This window comes from Leopardus geoffroyi, chromosome B3, assembly GCF_018350155.1.
Source record: "Leopardus geoffroyi isolate Oge1 chromosome B3, O.geoffroyi_Oge1_pat1.0, whole genome shotgun sequence".
Classification (NCBI taxonomy): domain Eukaryota; kingdom Metazoa; phylum Chordata; class Mammalia; order Carnivora; family Felidae; genus Leopardus; species Leopardus geoffroyi.
Window position 1 is genome coordinate 80,632,809 of NC_059337.1, and position 17,688 is coordinate 80,650,496.

A 17,688-nucleotide genomic window follows, 5' to 3' on the forward strand; every position below is an offset into this window, starting at 1 on the left:
CCCTGTCGTGTTCCTGATCTCAGGGGGAAAGCTCTCAGGTTTTCCCCATTGAGGATGATATTAGCTGTGGGCTTTTCATAAATGGATTTATGGTGTTTAAGTATGTTCTTTCTATCCCAACTTTCTTGAAGGTTTTTATTTTTTTTTTTTTTGTCATAAAATATGGATATTTTATTTCAGCTCTGGGAAATGAAAAAGTGGGGAACACATCCTTCTACCCAACATTCTAGTTTAGCTGACATTAGTTTCAAAAAGGTAAAGCAAATATGTGTATGTGTATCTGTATAAATATTTTTGTGCCCACATACATATTTGCTCAGATTTTAGTCTCATCAGTGTTTATATATTTAGTCTATTTTTGTTTTTTTTTATAAACACCGCTAAAAATCATTAAATGCATCCCAGTACTTCCAATTCTGCCTCTTCGTCAGTCATTTAATATTGTTTGAATTGAATTCAGTTTGTGTTTTAATCACTTATGTGATTAGTCAAGCTGTACATTACATTAGAAGATGTAAGGGAAAAACTTGGTTTAGGTTATATTCTATGTATCAGTTACCCTTTACATGATTTTTTCATCATTATTTTCAACTTCATCTTGTAGTTCTCTATGCAAACTATTTCAGCTTCTAGTACAGTACATATCTATGTCTTCTGGATGGGACTGCCCATGATCCATGAGCTTGGGGTCAGGCATAAACTGTGTAGCACCTGAGGTAGATTCTGATTTTGTCTTTGTTTCAAAGATGAGTTCTATTGGCAAAAGCACTCAAAGATTCAGGTTGTGAGTTTTTGCGGATATTTCTATTTCACCAGAGTTTTCTTAGTTTTTTCTTTAGGTTTAGGGAGTGATTCTTTTTTGTCGTTTTTGTCCACAGTGATTTAACTGCTTCATAAACTTGCTGGTTTGTAGTATATGCCTTTTTCCCAGTTACCTTGGCAGTTATTACTGACTGAACTGGGTAGCAAACAGTTGCTACAGTGGCCAGTCCCAGAGGATAAGCAATTTTCTTAAACCTAGAACCTTTTCTTCCTGAAAACAAGCCTGCTAATCCTGAAACTGTAATCACTCCAGTTTTTGGAAGAAAATCTCTAGGTGGATTCTTCAGGTAGACATAAGCATCTTTTCCAAATTGTACTGTATCCATTATCCCATTTTTCACAAAGACATAAACACCTTGCACCAGCCAATATAATGACCAGTTGTTTTGCAGATGGATGCAAAGCCTATTTGTAAATGACCAGGCTGCTCTTTGACATATTTAGACTGCAGAGGTGGTGTGGTATATATGGGGAGCTGCTCTGGTTTTACTAGCTGCTTTTTCAGTTCTTCTTCTTTGGCTGCATGTACACTTACAGATGCACATATCAGACCTGCAGGTATGGTTGTCAGTTTTCCCATTGTAACAGCCGCCATATCTGTGACCTTCTCCACGTAAGTTTTCATATGGTGGGCAGAGAGGGACCAAACAGTTCAACTCTCTCGAGGGTTTTTATTAAGAAAGGATGCTGAATTTTGTCAAATGCTTTTCTGCATCAGTTGACAGGATTATATGGTTCTTTTCTTTTATTAATGTGATGTATCACATTGATTGATTTGCGAATATTGAACCAGCCCTGCAGCCCAGGAATGAATCCCACTTGATCATGGTGATTAATTCTTTTTATATGCTGTTGAATTAGATTTGTTAGTATCTTGTTGAGAATTTTTGCATCCATATTCATCATGGATATTGGCCTGTAGTTCCCTTTTTTTTCTGGGTCTCTGTCTGGGTTGGGAATCAAAGTAATGCTGGCTTCATAGAATGAGTTTGGAAGTTTTCCTTCCCTTTCTATTTTTTGGAACAGCTTAAGAAGTAAAGGTTTTATCTCTGCTTTAAATGTCTGGTAGAATTCCCCAGGGAAGCCATCTGGTCCTAGACTCTTATTTGTTGGGAGATTTTTGATAACTGATTGAATTTCTTCGCTGGTTATGGGTCTGTTCAAGTTTTCTATTTCTCCCTGTTTGAGTTTTGGAAGTGTGTGGGTGCTTCTTCCAGGTTGTCCAGTTTGTTGGCGTATAAGTTTTTATAGTATTCCCTGATAATCGCTTGTATTTCTGAGGTATTGGTTGCAATAATTCCATTTTTATTCATGATTTTATCTATTTGGGTCCTCTCCCTTTTCTTTTTTGAGAAGCCTGGCTAGAGGTTTATCCATTTTGTTTGTTTTTTCAAAATTAACTCTTGGTTTCATTGATCTGCTGTACTATTTTTTTAGATTCTATATTATTTATTTCTGCTCTGATCTTTATTATTTCTCTTCTTCTGCTGGGTTTGGAGTGTCTTTGCTGTTCTGCTTCTGTTTCCTTTAGGTGTGCTATTAGATTTTGTATTTGGTATTTTTACTGTTTCTTGAGATAGGTTTGGACTACAATGTATTTTCCTCTCAGGACTGCCTTTGTTGCATCCCAAAGCGTTTGAATTGTTGTATTTTCATTTTCATTTGTTTCCATGTATTTTTTGATTTCCTCTCTAATTGCCTGGTTGACCCATTCATTCTTTAGTAGGGTGTTCTTTAACCTCCGTGCTTTTTTGGAGGTTTTCCAGACTTTTTCCTGTGGTTGATTTCAAGTTTCATAGCATTGTGGTCTGAAAGTGTGCATGGTATTATCTCAGTTCTTGTCTACTTATGAAGGGCTGTTTTGTGACCCAGTATGTGATCTATCTTGGAGAATGTTCCATGTGCACTCGAGAAGAACGTATATTCTGTTGCTTTGGGATGCAGTGTTCTAATATATCTGTCAAGTCCATCTGATCCAATATATCATTCAGGGTTCTTGTTTCTTTATTGATCCTGTGTCTAGATGATCTATGCATTGTTGTAAGTGGAGTATTAAAGTCCCCTGCAATTACCACATTCTTATCAGTAAGGTTGCTTATGTTTGTGATTGTTTTATACATTTGGTGGCTTCCATATTTGGTGCATAGACATTTATAATTGTTAGCTCTTCCTGATGGATAGACCCTGTAATTATTATATAATACCCTTCTTCATCTCTTGTTACAGCCTTTAATTTAAAGTCTAGTTTGTCTGATATAAGTATGGCTACTCCAGCTTTCATTTGACTTCCAGTAGCATGGTAGATAGTTCTCCATCCCCTCACTTTCAATCTGAAGGTGTCCTCAGGTCTAAAATGAGTCTCTTGTAGACAGCAAATAGATGGGTCTTGTTTTTTTTATCCATTCTGATACCCTGTATCTTTTGGTTGGAGCATTTAGTCCATTTACAAAGATAGGTTTTAGAGTCATTGGGATATCTGTAAGCTTTTATACTTGTAGTAGTGTCTCTGGTACTTTGTGGTCCTTGCAGCATTTCACTCACAAAGTCCCCCTTAGCATCTCTTATAGGGCTGATTTAGTGGTGATGAATTCCTTCAGTTTTTATTTGTTTGGGAAGACCTTTATCTCTCCTTCTATTCTAAATGACAGACTTGCTGGATAAAGGATTCTCACCTGCATATTTTTTCTGTTCATCACATTGAAGATTTCCTGCCATTCCTTTCTGGCCTGCCAAGTTTCAGTAGATAGGTCTACGGCTACTCTTATGGGTCTACCTGCTATGGCTGCCTCCATTTTATTTTGCACCTCATAGCATTGTTTAATTCATCATGACTATTTTTTAGTCCCTTGATCTCCGTAGCAGTAGATTCTCTGCTGTCCTCTATGCTTTTTTCAAGCCCAGCAATTAATTTTATGACTATTATTCTAAATCCTTGTTCTGTTATATTGCTTAAATCGGTTTTGATCAATTCATTAGCTGTCACTACTTCCTGGAGTTTCTTTTGAGGAAAATTCTTCCATTTTGTCATTTTGGCTAGTTTTCTGTCTCTTACGTGTTTTAAAAGCTTGTGTGCTCTGCACCTGTGAGCACCGCTGTATTAAAGGAGGGTCATATGCTGTCCAGGGCCTGGCCCTTCAGGATGTGTTTTTTGGGGAATTGTTACTTGCTCTCTGTGTTTGTGACTTTGGTTATTTTATTACCCTACTCGTAGTAATATTTTGTACCCTCCACGAGGTGTGCTTTGATTTGTTCCTTGGAGTAGCCCTGTAAAGGAAAACAGGTAGACAAACAGGAGACAAAAACACACAAACACACAAATTACACAAACAAATAAACAAAAACCTAAAGACTAAAACCAAAAAACCCCAAAACACCAACTACAAGTAAAGAAGAGGGTGGAGGCGGTGCTGATGGAAGAGCATATACAAAGAAAGAAATGACAGAAGTGGGGGAAGGGGGGGTAGTGGGGGGAAGGGGGCGTGGTGGGGGGCGGGGAGAAAAAATAAACATTGATTAGGCAGACAGACTAAAAGGCTTAATCCAGAGAGAGAAAGGAAAATAAAGAAGGAGGTGGGGAAAACGAAATGAAAAATTACCCAGAGAAACTATATGACTTGATTATTCCAGAGAGAGAGAGAGAGAGGAGTGTAAAGAAGGAGGTGTAGAACATGTATCAAGACAGTGGATTAAATATGCCTGTTGAGACAGACCAATAACCAGAGTAGCCAGCCTAGGGGAGGGAAGAGATAAGGAGGAGAAATGGGGGGTGGAGGGTGGAGAATAGATTTATATATCCAGAATTGACCTAGAGTTAATCTGGGTCAATGTTGCAGTGCTTGTAGGTAGTAGCTGTCCACAGGGTCTGTGCCACTCTGGTGGATGTGCAGTTACCCAGTACGAGGGGGAATGGTTTGTTGTTTTCTGGACCCACCTCCATTATGGAGTAGTGCCTTGGAGTAGTGGTGGGTGGGAATGGTGATCTCCCAGTGTCTTCTCCACGGAGCCAGACCTGGCGGACTCCATTGGAGTCGTCCGCACTGTGCTGCGGATGCAGACGGGGGCAGTCCTTCTTGCTCCACCAACTCCCATGACCCTGCGCTTGGCTAGGATTCAGAGTCCTGCTCCATGAGCTCTGGCGCTGGGGAAGCGCCTCTCAATGTGGCGTTACGTGGTCCGGCTGGCTTTGTCTGTGCTGCCACACTACAGGGAGGACCGACTTCTCCTATTGAGGATTGAGAGCCGCTGCCCTCACTGTGAGCCCCGGGATGGCGGACGCAGGCAGGCTTTGTCTTTTCCCACAGCACTTCAGGGAAACGGCCACCTTATTCTCCTGCAGTCTGCACCCTCGGCCCAGCCACCACGCCTGGGGGTAGTGGACGCAGGCAGGTTCTGTGCTATCATGCAGCCTTCCAGGGAGGGAACCACTTTCGCCAGCTGTGGACTGAGCTTCTGACCTACAACAGCACCTAGGCCTGGCTCCCCTCCTCCCCAGGTGCACAAACAGGGAGCCGGCCCCAGTCCGAAGAAAGCCCTGCAGTTAGAGATCAGATCCCTCTCAGTCTCAGTGCAAGGTCTTTCTCCTGTCCAGCTCTGGTCCTGCACTTCCCGAGCCACTCTTTCTCTTCCCTTTGTCTTTCCACAGAAGAGGGTTCCTCCCCTCCGTGTCCACACGGCCTTTTTTACCTCCCCCAGTTCGCAATTACCCATCTATCTTTTTTCCAGCTTTCCCATTTTCTTCCTAGTAGATTCAGTCTCTTTTCCTCCCAGGCTCTGGTGTTCAAGGTCCTTTGGCTTCTACACTTGTTTGTTTAAGAGACACAGGACGTATGGATCCCCCTACTTCGCCATGTTGGCCCCCTCAATTCAAAGCACTCCTGTTTTTTAAAGATGTGTGATTACAGTATATTGGAGCCTAAGTGTAGTTCAAAGTTTTATGCTTTGAAGATTGATGCTCTGTTGATCCTGTAGTCTTTATTAACACAAAACCCCTTGGACAACACTGTATTGAACTAGTTTGAGGCATTTGCCTAAAAGTCAAGTATGATGTAAACTTCTACTCCCTTAATCTAAGCTGTTCATAGGAAGCTCCTAATAAAAGTGTGTAGACTACATAAAAGCCAAGAAAACAACCTTGACTTCATTCATTTTTTAAAATGGTATTGTTTCATTGTATTTCCATATTCATTGCTATTTCTGAGCTTGAATTAAAATGTTATTTAAGGGAGGGGCTCCTGGGTGGCTTAGTTGGTTAAGCATGTCATTCTTTTTTTAGTGCTCTGACTTTATTTATTTATTTTGAAAGAGAGCGCATGTGCTAGCAGGGGAGGGGCAGAGACAGAGGGAGAGAGAATCCCAAGCAGCCTCCGTGCTGTCAGTGCAGAACTCAACATGGGGCTTGATCTCACAAACAATGAGATCATGACCTGAGCCAAAACCAAGAGTTAGATACTTAACTGACTGAGTCACCCAGATGCACCCCAAACATCCAAGTCTTGATTTCAGCTCAGGTTATGATCTCACAGTTGGTGAATTCAGGTCCCACATTGAGCTCCGTGCCATCAGTGTGGAGCTTGCTTAGGATTCTTTCTCTAGCCCTCCCTCTCTGCCCCTCCCATGCTCTCTCTTCTCTCTCAAAATAAATAAATAAACCTAAAAAATGTTTATTTAAGGGAAAGAAGAGTATATGCTACTTGCCATATACTAATCTAGCATTAGGTTGCTACCATTTTTTCCCCCTTATATCCCACTTGCTTAGTATGTAGGATTTTGAGATTTTTATCTATGTTTATGATGCAGCATTGTATAGAGATTTTCTTTTTAAATTAAATGATTCTTAGAAGTATTCCAAGTTAGATTTTTCCTTCCTTTTTTCTTAATGTCTTCACATATTTTTCTTTTCTCTTCCTTCTTTTATCATTGACCAAAGTTCAGGGTTTCTAAAACAGTGCTTTCTCAAAGAAATAAAGTGTGAACTACAGATGTAATTTTAGATTTTCCCATAGCCACATTAAAAACATAAAAAAGAACAGATGAAATTTATTTTAATATATTTTATATAACTCTATAAATCAAATTATTGGCATTTTAACACATCAATTTAAAACTATTTTATATTCTCTTTATATATTAAGTCTTAAAAATTTGGTGTATTTTGTACTTACATCACATCTCAATTCTGACTAGTTACTTTCCAGATAATCAGTGGCCACATGTGACCAGTATCAACTGTATTGGACATCCTGTTTCTAAATCATTACGTCTCAAGTTCTTTGCTAGTTTAGAGAATGAATAAATTGGAAATGTCTGCATATAGTCAGCAGTGTATCTGTAGGGGCTTTTTTAGCCCATGATTCCTAGAGTAATAAGGAATTTTGCTTTAATAAGAATGAACTAGCTTATCAGAGTGTCACTGACATTGCTGAATCTGTACAGAATACCTTGGCATCTGAATTAGGATATGTTGGGTAGTACTGTTCAATATAAAAGAACCCTTGAACCTCCGTGTATTAAAATAACATATCTATATTCACAGTATTCTTTGTTTCTTGTCCAATGTGGATGGGCAAGGAGAAACTCTTATTTTTCATAATCACTCCCAAATTAAGGGTGATGAGGCCCCATCTCAACACGTACTTTCACAATCACTGTGGCAAGGGGCAAAAATTTGCAGGTTGTATTCATTGTTATGGATAAAATATTAAGATTTTTTTAGGCAATATTTCATATAAAAAGACAAAGTTACAGAGTGCTATAATGAACCTCCATTTGCATCACTCAGTTTCCCAGGTAATATGCATCTTATCTCAGGCATTATATGATCTATGCATAAATACTACAGCATTTATCTTTAAAGAAGGACCATAATTTTATTATCATACCTAACAAAATTAACAATTATTCTTTGGTAGTATCTCATATTATCTCTGTATTCAGCATTTCCTAATTGTTTCAAAGACGCATCTTTACAATTGGTTTGTTCAAACAGGGATCCAAACAGTATCTGTACGTTGCATTGGTTGATATATCTTTAAGTTTCTCAATTTATAGTAATTCCTCTGTTTCCGTTCCTTTTTTATTGCCGTTTTTTGGTTGAAGGAATAGGAATCGTTTTCTAAAGAATTTCCTACGTTTCTGTGTTTGGTTGATTGTATTCTTGTGGGACGCAATTTGACATGGTTCTCTATCCCCAGTATTTTCTGTAAAATGATCTAGACACTTGATTAGATGTGTCTCAATTCTTTGACAAAATAAAAGTTACTTTTATTTTACTTTGCTGTTTTCTCGTGTGAATATAAATCTTAGCTCTGCATAAATGGGTGTCACCTATTTCATCAAAATGTAATTTTGTTAACATTAGCTCTGTTTGGGTCTACTGGTCTACTTTAACTTGTAAAAGGAAACCAATACTGCTGAAGACTTACCCATGTTTTTAGCACTCCTCAATGTTATTTATTTATAACCCGTGATTGGGGACACCATTGTCCAGTCTTCTAAGTCAAGAAAGTATGAATATCAGAGGGAACAGTTTCGACTCTGCCTGTTAAAACTAATTCTGTTGTCTTGTATTTGTGTATAAATATTCAGTTTCTTTAATATGACTAAGTACAGCACAAAGTGTTCTAATTTCCCAATTTTGAAGACCAAAATTTTTCTTATTTGCCTGGCTGTTAATGCAAACAATGGAAGTGTTCTTGCCATTATTATGTTATTTCTCAAAACACAGTTGCAGGGTATGGTCTAGTGTACTAGACTCTGTATTGTTGACCTACTTTTATCAAGAGGAAATTAAGTTAGAATGACTAAAATTAACAACTCAGGAAGCAACAGATGTTGGTGAAGATGAGGAGAAAGGGGGACCCTTTCGTACTGCTGGTGGGAATGCTAACTGTTGCAGCCACTCTAGAAAACAGTATGGAGATTCACCTAAAAATTAAAAATGGAACCACCTTATGACCTGGCAGTTGCACTACTAGGTATTTATCCAAAGGATGCAAAAATGCTAATTCAAAGGGGCACATGCATCACGATGTTTATAGCAGCACTATTGACAATAGCCAAATTATACACACATACACACACACAATGGAATATTACTCAGCAGTCAAAAAGAATGAAATCTTGCCATTTGCAGCAACATGGATGGAACTAGAGTGTATTGTGCTCAGTGAAAGAAGTCAGTCACAGAGAAACATGATTTCACTCATATGTGGAATTTAAGATGCAAAACAGACGAACATAAGGGAAGAGAAGCAAAAATAATACAAAAACAGAGGGAGACAAACCATAAGAGACTCTTAAATACAGAGAACAATCTGAAGGTTTCTAGAGGGGTGTTCGGTGGGGGGATGGGCCAAATGGGTGATGGGCGTTAAGGAGCGCACTTGGGATGAACACTGGGTGCTGTATGTAAGTGATGAATCACTAAATTCTACTCTTAAAATCATTATTACACTGTTACCTAACTTGGATTTAAATTTAGAAAAATAATAAAAGAGGAGATTAAGTTACAATCAGTATTTAATCTGCTAGGACCTAGAAGTTTAATTATTAATTAAAAACTTCTAGGGGTGCCTGGGTGGTTCAGCGGTTAAGCATCTGACTTGGGCTCAGGTCACTATCTCACAGTTCCCAGGTTCAAGCCCCATGTCGGGCTCTGTGCTAACAGCCCAGAGCCTGGAGCCTGCTTTGGATTCTGTATCTCTCTCGCTCTCTCTATCTCTGCCCCTCCCCTGCTGGTGTGCGCTCTCTCTCGCTCTCTCTTTCAAAAATAAATATTAAAAAAAAAAAACCTTCTATCTTAGAACTAAGATGATAATGTAGTCATATTAGATAATTTCTCCACATAATTTCTTTTTTTGCTTGTCATTCATTTACTCATTTACTGATGGCCATATTTTGTCTTTGGCTCACTATTCTTCAGAGTAGAGTTGAACCATAAAATACTGTTATTACACGAAGGAATTCCCTGGGTCTAATGCAAGAAGGAAGGGAAAGGATAGAAAAAATACTCACTTTCTAAAAGTTTAAAAATTATACTTAAGACTATGTTTGTTACTAGAAACAGGCATTAGGAGGCCTGTTTAAATAAATGGATTATGTCCAAATGTTGGACTCCTATACAACCATGATGAAGATGAGGTAGATGTAAATACAGAGGTAGAGAAAAAACCCTAAAATACATTATTGGGGCGCGTGGGTGGCTCAGTTGGTTAAGCATCTGACACTTGATTTCGGCTCAGATTATTAACTCACAGCTCATGAGACTGAGTCCCATGTTGGGCTGTAATGTTGGCAGCACAAAGCCTGCTTGGGATTCTCTTTCTCCCCCTCTCTCTGCCCTTCTCCCATGTGTGCTCACACACACTGTCTCTTTCAAAGTAAATAAACTTAAAAAAAAGAATATGTTATTTAAAAAAAAATAAAATACTTTGTTAAGTGAGAAAAGCAAGGTACAAAATATGCATAATGTAATCTAACTCTTTAAAATTAAAAGGATATGTCTACGCTGCCATATGCAAAAATATTTTTCTAGGAGGATACACAACCTTAACATGATTTTAATATATTTTTTTAAGTTTTAATCATTTGCATCTACTATTTTAATTAAAATACATAAACATTTGAAAGTACATTTTGTGTAACAAAACATTAGAAAGAGGTCTTTAAATTTCAGATGTGTATTTTGTCCTTATTAGAAATATTAGAAAAGACAGCAAGAATCTGTTGATTATGTTCCTCGTTGTAGGAAATGTTATGGTTCTTAAATTGTTACTTAAAAAAAGATCACTTTTTCCTAGGATTTCCATTTAAACAGAGTTAATTTGGAAGAATCTTCAGGAGTAGAAAATTCTCCAGCTGGTGCTCGACCAAAGAGAAAAAACAAGAAGTCTTATGATTTAACTCCAGTTGATAAATTTTGGCAGAAACATAAAGGAAGGTAAGTAAGAAAAGTATCAGTAAGTGAAAGATTCACCCCTTAAAAAGAAATGAAGATGTCATATGACAATGAATTTGATTAAAAAAATCAAAAAGATAATAGTGGTTCATCTACACAAGAGGTAGCCATAACTAAATAGTCTGTAGAAATGTCTTTATTGCTTGATTTCTTCCTGATTCCTATGTTGTTTTTTGTTGGTTGTTTTTTAGGGGCCACTTGCCTGTTCATTAAAACCATACTATATGATTTGGTAGATTTTATAGGTAGTTTTTTAAAATTGTGTTGCTATCCATTGACCCTCTATAAGACCATTTCTGTCTTTCATTAAAATAGGTTTTTGTGACAGGAAAACATTGAAGTGTAATTTAGCCTCTTTGTTCTGTATCTGCCTTCATACAAACACAGTTTTAGATAACTGTGGAGAGAGAATAGCTAAGCCTGAAAATCAGATTTGTTTAAAGCACATTAGAAATAATAATTTGCTTTGTGATTTATTGTAGGCAGATATATAGATCCCATGTGTTGCTATGTCCCTTTAAAGTTTAGGGTATTTATTTATTTATTTTTTTTTAATTTTTTTTTCAACGTTTATTTATTATTGGGACAGAGAGAGACAGAGCATGAACGGGGGAGGGGCAGGGAGAGAGAGAGAGAGAGAGAGACACAGAATCGGAAACAGGCTCCAGGCTCTGAGCCATCAGCCCAGAGCCTGACGCGGGGCTCGAACTCACGGACCGCGAGATCGTGACCTGGCTGAAGTCGGACGCCCAACCGACTGCGCCACCCAGGCGCCCCAAGTTTAGGGTATTTAATGGCCTTATTAATTGTTATAAAAGTTATCTAGTGGTCCTTATGGCTAGGGAAGTCATTCTAAACAAACAAACCAAAAATATCCTTTTTCTCTGAGAAAAAGAAAGCTGCTCATCAACAATTACAGAAGTATAATGTTATTTATTATTACTATTATTTTGAGTATTTCAAGCATTACTGTACCTATATATGTGTCCATGTTCGTGATATGGCTATTCCTTTTGGCCTCATTTATGTTTAAAGAGAAGTAAAATAATAGGATTGATTCAATCAGCTGAATTTTTTGTTTTCTTTATCTATTTATAACTTTTTTTTTTTTTTAACACTGGAAAGTCACATTGCTTATAACAAGGAATTTTATTTTCTCTGCAAAGAAAAGTCACGGTTTTCTTCTTTATGCTGTGGCAGTTTAGGTACTATTATGATTGATTTTATTTATTTTTATTTTTTATTTTTTATTTTTTAATATAATTTATTGTCAAATGGCCTTCCTTCCATACAACACCCAGTGCTCATCCCAACAAGTGCCTTCCTCATTGCCCATCACCCACTTTCCCCACTCCCCCAACCCTCTCAACCCTCAGTTTGTTCTGTGTATTTATGAGTCTCTTATGGTTTGCCTCCCTCCCTCTCTGTTTGTAACTTTTTTTCCCTCTTCACCTCCCCCATGGTCTCCTGTTAAGTTTCTTAAGATCCACATATGAGTGAAAACATATGGTATCTGTCTTTCTCTGACTGACTTATTTCACTTAGCATAATACTATTATAATTGATTTTAAATGATTTTCTTCTCTTTAGAATTCCATAGTCTGTATTTTTTTCCATAGTGGCAAAGAACAAGAAATTACATTTATGTTATTTATAGAGTATGCAGAGTATTTTAAAGTTAACTTGAAGATTCACACTTTTGGGGGGGGCGACTGGGTGGCTCAGTCAGTTGAGCATCCGACTCCTGATTTCTGCTCAGGTCATGATCTCACAGTTCGTGAGAAGAGCCCCGTGTCAGGTCTTTGCTGACAGCTTGGAGCCTGCTTGGGATTCTTTCTCTCCCTCTCTCTGCCGTTTCCACGCTGTATCTCACTCTCTCTCTCAAAATAAATAAATAAACTTTAAAAAAAGATTCACATTTTCTAATAGAAAAAAGCTTAAGAAAAAAATGTCTTCATTCAAATATGGAAGATTTGACTATATTCTTTAGACTATATATTTAGGAACAATCTAAGAAGTCAGTTGGATAGTAAGATATTTAATTCTTTGTAAGTAATTGTAGCCCTGAATAACTCTCACTCTAAAGATTGTACTACAATATTAGAGAAATACAGTAATAGTAATCTATGTGCAAAGATACTGGGAGATTGTGTAGAATAAAAGAAGTAACTTAAATTTTTCTGAGCTTCATTTTCCTCATCAGTAAAATGTAGGGATGATAATTCTACGAATCTATTGCCCTATTTCAGAGGGTTGTTATGAAGACAAAGTGAAAAATATAAAGAAGTAACTTGCCCAGAGTCATCTAGTTATCATTGGTAAAAACAAGAATAAAGGCCAGTCCTGGCAGATCCCAAAGGTCCTGGTCTTAATTATTAATAGTATGTACCTCACCAAGACCGTGGTTAGATTAGATGAGAAATTGAGACATTTTTAGCTTTGTGTTTGGCATAGAGTGAGCACTCTGTAAATGTAAGCAGTTATTGTTTGTTAGTCCTAAGACTAGAAGATACTGGAGATTTCAGGATTATCTAATTCAGCCAGCACATTTAAACATGCTCAGTGCTATATTCTGCCAGCATAGTCTGCTGAAGCTGAGGTTTATGCCTACAGTTGTCATGTAAAACTGGACTGTTTTCCTCAAAATCCTTTCAGGGACTTCTGCCGTTTCTCTCAGTCTCCATTGGGTGAAATGTGCTGATTGTGAATGGAGTGTTACCAGGTGTCAGGGCAAAGTGCTTTTGTTTTATTGCTATTCATTGTCTTTTCTTTTTTGAAGGAAGCAAAGCTTCTGGCCTCTGCTAAAGCTGTAGATGAAAATTATTTACATTAGGGACTATTTCATAGTCAACCACACATTCGTTTAGAATTATTCAAGATTAGTGTCATGTGAAACTGTTCCAACCAAAGCTGCTCAATGATTGCAGATCACTTGTGTCCTAAGTCTACGGATATTACTGCTAAACCTCATTTGCCAAACCTCATTTGCCTGGAAGAAGACATCACACATTAGAACAGCAAAACTGTGGCCTGTATTCTCTTTTTACTAACAGTGTTCTAAGATATTAAGCTTACAGAATTAAAAGATCTTTTTTCACAATTACCTGCATGTAATATTTTTTAAATGCCATGTTTGTAGTTATATGAACCCTTTGATAATCTGTGTTAATTTGGTTAGTAATATTTAATTGATGTTTGGTATACCATGACTCCTCTTCTTTTTCAGTCACTTAAATATTTTACTTTTTTTCCTAACAGCATATAGGTGAAGAAAAATATGATATGGCTAATGAAAATAATAGAAAAAAAAATTAAATGTCCTTAAATGCAGAAGTATTATGATATGCATTTTAAAGAAATAGTATTTATAATATAGATACTAGAAGGATATATAGTTGGATTTATGCTAAGTGTTTTCTGCATTTTAAAGAATTAGTATTTATAATATAGATACTAGAAGGATATATAGTTGGATTTATGCTAAGTGTTTTCTGCCTATGTTATATATAAAAAATATTCAAATCCAAATAGGTACATTTAAAATAAAAATAAATCCTCATGGTATATATTTCAGAATTCATACAAAAAGGAATATTTTAATGTCATATTCATAGTTCATCTTGTTCATTACTGTTTCAGTCCATTCCCAGAAGTTGCAGAATCAGTTCAGCAAGAGCTAGAATCTTACCGAGCACAGGAAGATGAGGTTAAACGACTTAAAAGCATTATGGTAAGATTCTGTTTGCTGTCTTAGAATTATACAAAAGTAGAAGGACATCTGGAGGGAGGAAGAGATTAACTTTTTTGTTCCTTATGAAAATTTGAGCCATTCATTGTTTTAATAACAAAAAAAAGTATTGTCAATTTACATAAATTATCTCTTAAAAAAGAAATGTAAATACTGAGAAGAGCAAAATTTTTTCAAAGAGTAATCTGTATTTATAATCTGAAAAAAATATATAATATAGCTTCATGTTAGAGGTCTGTGTTCCAGCGCTGCACACTCTAACTGTACTGTGATACACTCAGCATGTGGCCATACTGTTTATTACTGTGTGACCAGTGCCAAGCTTCTGCACCTATTTCCTTATCTGAAAATACTTGGTGCTGCTTGGTGGTCATCCCACCATTTATATTAGACTGGTGGTACCTAGAACTCTAATGTAACTATTAGAGATGGGTGTTTGTTCCTTAGAGGAGAAGAATCGTCACTCTGGGTGACTCAGATCTTAGTGTTTATCTGTAATCTGAGGAATATATTGATTTTTATGTTTCTGGGATCTTTTTTTTTTCCTTCTTAGGGACTAGAGGGGGAAGATGAAGGAGCCATAAGTATGCTTTCTGACAATACTGCTAAGCTAACATCAGCTGTTAGGTAAGTAGGCAATATACGACCTTTAAGTCTGTCTGTTGATAAGATTTATCTTAAAGGCTAAAAGTTTGGCTAATATTTTTAATAATAGGAAACAGTAGGTAATGGCATAGGCCTTTAAATTTAAAAAACTAAATTGTCTCTTTAAGCTGATTTAAGTTCCTTTTATATAGCAGATCATTTGCTTCTTTCACTAGTTAGAATTGTATAATGGGGATAATTTTACTAGGAAGATAGTATTGGTGATAAAATAATACAACTTACTATTTTATCATTGCTGCTGTTATTATGTTAACTAAAGGTTAAGCATGTTCTTTCTGGTACTTGAAACCATCAAGGAGAGAAGAAATGTGTTTTAAATGTATATGTAAAATCATATTTCCATTAATCTGATTTTACTCTAAACCTCCAGATTTTGGAATCAGAAAGTGAAAGGGTGGAATAATGATGTTTGGGAGGGAGATTACTTTAAACTAAGAAGTATTTTACTTGTATTAAAGTAGTGAATAATTGTTATGTGTTAAAGCCTAGAGATTAATTTTGGTTGATATCAGTTTAATTTGTCATTTTATCACTACTTGTTTCCTCAGAGGAAACACCCAGGTGTGTATTTTATTAAGATCTATGTCATTTTCTTAGAAAATTGAATGGTTAATTTTTAATTTTTTGGTACTTGTAGTTCTTTGCCAGAACTCCTTGAAAAAAAAAGACTTATTGATCTCCATACAAATGTTGCCACTGCTGTTTTAGAACATATAAAGGTAAATTTAACCTACTCCCCAATATTTATGTGTTCTATTTATGTAGAGTTTTATACTTTTTAAGATGGTTTCATATTCATTATCTCATTAGGCCTCACTGTAATAATATGAGATAAAATTATCAAAGGCAACATTAGTGCCTTCATTTTTTGCAAATGAGGAAGCTTAAGAATCCAGAAAGATTAGTGATTTGCCAAGGTCACACGTTTAGTATATAAAAGTTACATCTGTGATATTTGTATTATGTTGTCTCAATATTGCTTCAGTACTACCTCTACACTTACTCTGTTAACAGTAGACCTGTGTCTGTCAGTAATGGAGATTTAGACACCCTTCTTACTATAGTACTATCTAAAATATCCATTAACTTTTAGTCTTAGATGAGTATTTTAGTATTAAGGGTTCTTACTGTCTCCTGTTGTACTGTGATTTTGAGATAAATGGTTTGTATCTTCTATATGTTGTTATCATAGTTCTTTTATCTCATTACTTTGTTCATGATTACCCCATATCAGTCCTTCAGTATTCTGCTGTCCCTTATTGTCTGGACATGTAGCTGAATTTCAGTGACAAATTGGCCATACACTAGGACATGGTTATTACTGACCCTTGCTTTCCGTCTGATATGATATATTTGAAAAAGCAGTGTAAAATAGCTAAATATGTTTATTGCTTTTCAAAGATATTGATAACACCTTGAATTTATGGGAAAGGGACTTAAACATTTTTCTTTATTAATGATTTAAAAAGTCATAGAGATAGGAAGGAACTAATATGGATAGATAATAGACATTGTGCATCATGGAAACCTGCGTAATTTCTTTTGCTCCACATCTCAATATTGGTACTGGCGATTTTCATGTACCTACAGGGATAGAAACATAATTGTTCAGTTTATAGATGACTCTACTGATATTTTCCCTTCCATATTTAGCATCTCTGTAAAATGGGTAAAGACTGCACAGATCTGTTTGCCTGAGGTCATTGTCTCCTGTGGAGATAATATATATCATCAGGTGAAATACAACAGAGAGCTATGTTGAGAATATCCTTCAGTAGGAGAGAAAAGGCTTTGCTTACAAGGTGAAGACTGAATCTAATGTAGAAAGTTTATTGCATCAAAACAAAATATAAGTTCTGGTTTATATCTGTTAACCTGTAATTTTGTACTAAGGATCTTATGATCCATTAAACTAATATTTTTTGAGTACTTGCTTTGTGCCAAGCAGTATTGCTCGGTGCTAAGCGCAAGTAAGTGGACAAGTAAAAATAAATTCTAAGAAGTTACGACAGTTGTTAATAGTCCTGTGTGGTCTTTAAGATTTAAACTCTTCTGTGGATTTACTTTGACTTTAGTTTTTGTTTGTTTATTTTTTCATTAGTAAAGTTTATTGATTCTTACATTTTACTTTGTGACCTCAGTTCTCATAGCTTAAAACCAATAAAATTACCAAACGGAGTTGTGTAACCCAAAGTAACTAATTATTATACTCTGGAAAGCGTAGTTTTATCCTATTCATAAAACTTGACAAACATTATCCTGCTACAAATTTATATGAATTACTCCAGGTCAGAGACTAGAGCTTATAGTTTAAGAAAATTCTAGCTAACGTAATTGATTTATTCAGTCGTGTTTATGGAGTAACTGTGTGTTGTGCTAGGCCTTGGAAATTCTGTGGTAAATAAGACAAGTTATGTATTCTCATGGAGCTTCTATTATAGTAACAATAAACAAAGTACCCAAATTAGAAAACAAGATAACTTCAGTCATTTAGGTG

The 17,688-nt window shown here is 36.2% G+C and overlaps 1 protein-coding gene and 1 pseudogene across 2 annotated transcripts in view; one reads left to right on the plus strand and one right to left on the minus strand.

The window, feature by feature from the left end:
* The window catches only part of SCFD1 (sec1 family domain containing 1), a 114,616-nt gene that overhangs the window by 32,318 nt on the left and 64,610 nt on the right, over positions 1 to 17,688 (plus strand). For both annotated transcript variants that reach the window (XM_045450596.1, XM_045450597.1), the window contains exons 11-14: positions 10,620 to 10,759; positions 14,417 to 14,507; positions 15,079 to 15,152; positions 15,829 to 15,910. In XM_045450596.1, coding sequence (XP_045306552.1) covers positions 10,620 to 10,759; positions 14,417 to 14,507; positions 15,079 to 15,152; positions 15,829 to 15,910 — 387 coding nt within the window. The remainder of the gene's footprint in view (positions 1 to 10,619; positions 10,760 to 14,416; positions 14,508 to 15,078; positions 15,153 to 15,828; positions 15,911 to 17,688) is intronic.
* On the minus strand, positions 409 to 1,495 carry LOC123583503 (annotated as a pseudogene).